Below are 6,000 nucleotides of genomic sequence, written 5' to 3'. Positions count from 1 at the left end.
CAGATTACAGAGGAGGAAGTGTTGGCTGTCTTGAAACAGTTAAAGGTGGATAAATCCCCAGGACCTGATCAGGTGTACCTGAGAACTCTGTGTGAAGCTAGAGAAGTGATTGCTGGGCCTCTTGCTGAGATATTTGTATCATCGATAGTCACAGGTGAGGTGCCGGAAGACTGGAGATTGGCAAATGTGGTGCCACTGTTTAAGAAGGCTGGGAAGGACAAGGGAACTATAGACTGGTGAGCCTGACCTCAGTGGTGAGCAGGTTGTTGGAGGGAATCATGAGGGACAGGATGTACATGTATTTGGAAGGGTAAGGCTTGATTAGGGATAGTCAACATGGCTTAGTGCATGGAAAATCATGTCTCACAATCTTGTTTGAGTTTTTTGAGGAAGTAACAAAGAAGATTGATGAGGGCAGAGCAGTAGATGTGATCTATAGGGACTTCAGTAAGGCGTTCAACAAGTCTCCCCATGGGAGACTGATTAGCAAGGTTAGATGTCATGGAATACAAGGAGAACTAGCCATTTGGATACAGAACTGTCTCAAAGTTAGAAGACAGAGGGTGCTGGTGGAGGGTAGTTTTTCAGGTTGGAGGCCTGTGACCAGTGGAGTGCCACAAGGATCGGTGCTGGGTCCTCTACTTTTTGTCATTTACATAAATGATTTGGATGCGAGCATAAGAGGTACAGTTAGTAAGTCTGCAGATGACACCAGAATTGGAGGTGTAGTGGACAGCGAAGAGAGTAACCTCAGATTACAGCAGGATCTGGACCAGATGGGCCAATGGGCTGAGAATTGGCAGATGGAGTTTAATTCAGATAAATGCGAAGTGCTGCATTTTGGGAAAGCAAATCTTAGCAGGACTTATACACTTAATGGTAAGGTCCTAGGGAGTGTTGCCGAACAAAGAGACCTTGGAGTGCAGGTTCATAGCTCCCTGAAAGTGGAGTCGCAGGTAGATAGGATAGTGAAGAAGGCGTTTGGTATGCTTTCCTTTATTGGTCAGAGTATTGAGTACAGGAGTTGGGAGGTTATGTTGCGACTGTACAGGGCATTGGTTAGACCACTGTTGGAATATTGCATGCAATTCTGATCTCCTTCCTATTGGAAAGGTGTTGTGAAACTTGAAAGGGTTCAGAAAAGATTTATAAGGATGTTGCCAGGTTTGGAAGATTTGAGCTATAGAAGAGGCTGAACAGGCTGGGGTTGTTTTCCCTGGAGTGTCCGAGGGTGAGGGGTGACCTTATAGAGGTTTATAAAATTATGAGGGTCATAGATAGGATAAATAGACAAAGTCTTTTCCCTGGAGTCAGGGAGTCCAGAACTAGAGGGCATAGGTTTAGGGTGAGAGGGGAAAGATATAAAAGAGACCTAAGGGGCAACTCTTTCACGCAGAGAGTGGTACGTATATAGAATGAGCTGCCAGAGGATGTGGTGGAGGCTGGTACAATTGCAACATTTAAGAGGCATTTGGATGGGTATATGAATAGGAAGGGTTTGGAGGGATATGGGCCGGGTGCTGGCAGGTGGGACTAGATTGAGTTGGGATATCTGATAGGCATGGACAGGTTGGACTGAAGGGTCTGTTTCCATGCTGTACATCTCTATGACTCTACGACTCTATAACCTTATCAAATGCCTTACTGAAATCCATATACACCACATCCACTGCTCGACCGTCATCAACTTGCCTCGTCAAGTCCTCAAAGAACTCAAGAAGGCTTGTGAGCCACAACCGGCCCCTCAGAAAGCCACACTGACTGTCTTTAATCAAACTATGTTTTTTTCCAAATAGTCTCAAATCTTATCTCTGGGAATCCTTTCCAGTACCTTGCTTACCACAGACACAAGGCTGAACGGTCTGTAATTCCCAGGGATTTCCGTTCTTGTTTGTTTCAGAGCTGCAGTGTGAGCAGTGACTTCACTTTAGAACAGATCCTAATTGATCTTCCATCCCAACCTCCCTCCATCTCCCTTGCCAGCTCTCTATTCCTGTAAATTGAGGATTTGGCCCATCCCTCTCGTGCTTCCCGCTATTTCCTGTGACGGTCAGAACCCAGCTCTGCGGACAGATGAGGATGTTTGCCTTTTGTCTCCTTCGCGCTTTGCAGGTTCTCTCTCACTCGGCTTCAGGTAAAACCATCTCTAACAGTCTCTTTAAACTGACAGTGACTGATTCGGATGAAAACAAACTGAAACGATGACACAAAGAAGTGCTCTCGGGGAGATCTGGGAATCGGCAATGCCAAGAGTTTATAAAACTCGATGTTTTGATCTTGTAGTCTGTGATGCAGCCGCCCAGTATGAGGCAATGTTCACTGAGTTGGGAGTGGGTTTACACAGGATGATATTTCCACTCAGTTTGAGATTCCGTTGGAGCCGCCTGACCTTTTTTCCGATCCATTCCCGTCTCGTTTACACGGGTCTCCGGGGCAGATTCCTACCCCGCTCCGTGACCGACACCGTGTTGCTGAGGCACGAGTTAATCCCAGCGCCTCCAGCTCGGTCCCAGACACAGGCTGGGAATCAGGACTGACTGAGAGGGGAAGAGGAATGGAACAGGGTGAGGTCATTCTCGAGCAGAGAAACAGACTCGTTTCCAAAAAAAATTGGAGCCGGCGTTTAGGTTTTGTTTCCAAGGGCTATGTAAGGCTTCTGCCTTCAAAGCGAAATTTACAAAGATTGTCAAACAGGAAGAAAGCTGGGAAGCAAGAGAGGGAATTTTCAGTGATTTTTTTTCTGTTGGGGTGTAGCTGGCCCCACGCTTGTGAATTCTCTGCTGCGGAAAAGCCATTAAGGCACAAAAATTTAATGTTTTCGAAAAGGAGGTAGGTACAGTTCCCTAAGGGCGAAAGGGATCAAAGGATTTGGAAAGATTTGGGGTGGCAAATGGTGGCACACTGGTCAGCACTCAGGACCTGGGTTTGATTCCAGCCTCAGGCGACTATGTGGAGTTTACAAAGTTAAAAATAACCTGATGAAGGAGCGACGCTCCAAAAGCTAGTGTGCTCCCAATTAAACCTGTCGGATTATAACCTGGTGTTGTGTCATTTTTAACTGTGTGGAGTTTGCATAGTCTCCCTTTGTCTGTGTGGTTTCCTCCAGGGTGTTCTGGTTGCCTCCCGCAGTCCAAAGATGTGCAGGTTAGGGTGGATTGGCTGTGCTAAGTTGTCCCTTAGTATTCAGGGATGTGTAGGTTAGTTGGGAGAATGTAAGGGAATGGATCTGGATGGTTGGTGTGGGCTTTTGGGCTGAAGGGTATGTTACCACGCTGTCGGGATTCCAGAGAAAGCAGGAACTGGGTTTGAAGTTGGATGATCGGCCATAATCATATTGGATGGTGAAGTGGACTGAATGGCCCAGCCCAGGTCTGATTTTCTGTGTTTCCAGTTGCCACAGTGGTTGGTTGCCTCCATCTGGGGCAGAGATATCCACCCTGTGGTTTGGGAGGGAGTTCCAGGGTTTTAACCTAGTGATGGCGAAGAAACAACAGTTTCAAGGTGGATTTTTAATGGAGTTGTAAGCCCACCAGAATCATGTAATAGGTGGGCTGATCCCCATTCCAATGTTCCTGCCGTGATTCTTGATAGGCTGGCAGGAGGCTGGAAGAACACAGCAAGCCAGGCAGCATCAGGAGGTTGAGAAGTCGAGGTTTTGGGTATGATGGGTGATGGCATTTGTTTTGAGAGGACTTGGATATAAAAGCAGGGATGTACTTCTGAGGCTATATAAGGCTCTGGTCAGACCACGTTTGCAATATTGTGAGAGATTTTGGGCCTCATACCTCAGGAAGGTTCACAAGAATTGTCCCAGGAATGAAAAGCTTAACATATGAGGAACGTTTGAGAACTCTGGGTCTATACTCGATGGGGTTTACAAGGATCTAATCGAAACCTAGAGAATACTGAATGGCCTGGACAGAGTAGATGCTGGGAAAATGCTTCCATTGGTACGAGAGACTAGACCCAAGGGCACAGCCTTAGAGTAAAGGAAAAATGTTTAGAATGGAGATTAGGAGAAACTTCTTTAGCCAGAGAGTGGTGAATCTATGGAATTCATTGCCATAGAACGGTGTAGAGGCCAGGTCATTGAGTATATTTCAGATTGAAATAGATAGGTCTGTTATGGACCATGCCAGACCTCCTCAAAACATTTCAAGAAAGTAGCCCAGACCCAGCTTTGCTACTTGTTTTAAGTAGGTGTAACGTGTATATTCCAGGAGGGATGCATTTGATCGAACCATGTAATTTTAAACAAAACAGAACTTATTTACAAAATTACTGAATGAAACACAAATAAAAGAGAACAGAATACTGAATCACTCAACTTATCCAAAAACCCAACAGATCATCCCAACTGAATGATGCTGTTCCAAATACTTGTAACAATCCCAATAAACACCCCTTAGCACAAAAGGTGAAGTCAAGTACAGGAGAGAAGTCAGAGAGGGAGGTTAGCATAGATCTCCTTTTCTTGTGTCCAGCAGCCTCACAACTACTGCTTGCTAAGTAAGTCAAACAAAAGCTGAAAAAGCTGACTGTCCACATCCTCTTTCATTAGATTACATTAGATTAGATTCCCTACAGTGTGGAAACAGGCCCTTCAGCCCAACAAGTCCACACCGACCCTCCAAAGCGATGCAAAAAAATGGCTTTAACAGAATGGTTCCAGGCATGAGGGAAGCCAGATGAATGGATAAATTGGAGAAGCTGGAGTCTTATAAAAGTGACAGTTGACAGAGTGTGTTAGGTGCAGAAGGAGACCATTCAGTTCATGGTGTTTGCACTAGACCTTGGAATGAGCATTCCAGTTTTGTGCCCTTGTCTTCCATTTCTCCCATACCCTTTCACATTTCTCCAATTGAAATAATTGTCCAATGCCCTCTCAAGTGAAACTACCTCCATCACATTTCCAGGCAGCACATTCCAGACCATTCACTCTTCCCAATGAACACAGGGAGACATATACATACATGGAAACACAAAGAAACACACAATAACATGGACACATATATTGACACAATCACATGCAACGATAGGGACACATACACAACCACATACACAGAGACAGACAAAAGCAATCATCGGCACATGCAGGAAACAATGCCAGAAGTGCAGCTGCAGGTTGGCATACATTGCAGATGTCCATGCCCATAGATGCAAGCGCAGTGACATGCGTGAAGGCAAGCCTAGATAAATTGTTTCATTGTACAAGTGGTTTTTTAAACAGTTTTGCCTAACACAGTATCTGTTAGCTATAAATAAACTGGTTTTGGATTAGTGGTGCTGGAAGAGCACAGCAGTTCAGGCAGCATCCGAGGAGCAGCAAAATCGACGTTTCGGGCAAAAGCTCCTCGGATGCTGCCTGAACTGCTGTGCTCTTCCAGCAACACTAATCCAAAATCTGGTTTCCAGCATCTGCAGTCATTGTTTTTATCTATAAACAAACTGGCCCCAGAACCGTCCCAAGTCCAGACTTTTCGGAGTCTCTGTCTCTTATGACCTCCTGAAAAGAAAAGCCAAGGACACCATAACCTTGTTAAGGAGTAGCATCGTCACAGCTTCTTGAGTATCAATGGGATCAAGGGTTGTGGAAAGAAAGCGGGAGAATGGGGTTGAGAAACATATCAGCCATAATTGAATGGTGGAGTAGATTCGATAGGCTGAATGGCCTAATTGTTGCTCCTATGTGTTCTACTTTGATGGACTTGTGGTTCATGTTACTTCAAAGGAGTTCTTTCAAAGTCATTGTCTTTGTGCCTTTAAAAAGGTAACATGGTACAAAGGAAAATGGTTGTAGTTGTTGGAGGTCAGTCATCTTAGCTCCAGGACAACTCTGTAGGAGTTCAGGAATAGACTGTAGGGACAGAGTGAATCTCAAGAAGAGTATAAAGATAGTAGGAGTATATTCAAGAGGGAAATCAGCAAGGCAAAAAGGGGACATGTAATAGCTTTGATAACTAGGGGTAAGGAGAATCCGAAAGGCTTCTACAGATAGTT

At 45.1% G+C, this 6,000-nt stretch overlaps 1 protein-coding gene across 4 annotated transcripts in view; it reads left to right on the top strand.

Annotated features, from left to right (window-relative positions):
* The first annotated feature begins 1,943 nt into the window (after nucleotides 1-1,943).
* The window catches only part of LOC140455137 (hepatic and glial cell adhesion molecule-like), a 66,998-nt gene continuing 62,941 nt past the window's right edge, over nucleotides 1,944-6,000 (top strand). For 2 of the 4 annotated variants that reach the window (XR_011952781.1, XM_072549805.1), the window contains exon 1: nucleotides 1,944-2,134. Coding sequence is in view for 3 of the 4 variants with exons in the window: in XM_072549805.1 (XP_072405906.1) it covers nucleotides 2,074-2,134 (61 nt within the window). In the remaining variant the exon portion in view is untranslated. Of the gene's footprint in view, nucleotides 2,135-2,481; nucleotides 2,565-6,000 lie in introns of those variants that run through there. The other 2 variants (XM_072549806.1, XM_072549807.1) reach the window with 2 other exon arrangements.

The sequence above is a fragment of the Chiloscyllium punctatum genome, chromosome 30 (genome assembly GCF_047496795.1).
Source record: "Chiloscyllium punctatum isolate Juve2018m chromosome 30, sChiPun1.3, whole genome shotgun sequence".
Taxonomy (NCBI): Eukaryota; Metazoa; Chordata; class Chondrichthyes; order Orectolobiformes; family Hemiscylliidae; genus Chiloscyllium; species Chiloscyllium punctatum.
The sequence above is the reverse complement of the archived record's forward strand: the minus strand, read 5'-3'. Positions and strand labels throughout refer to the sequence as shown.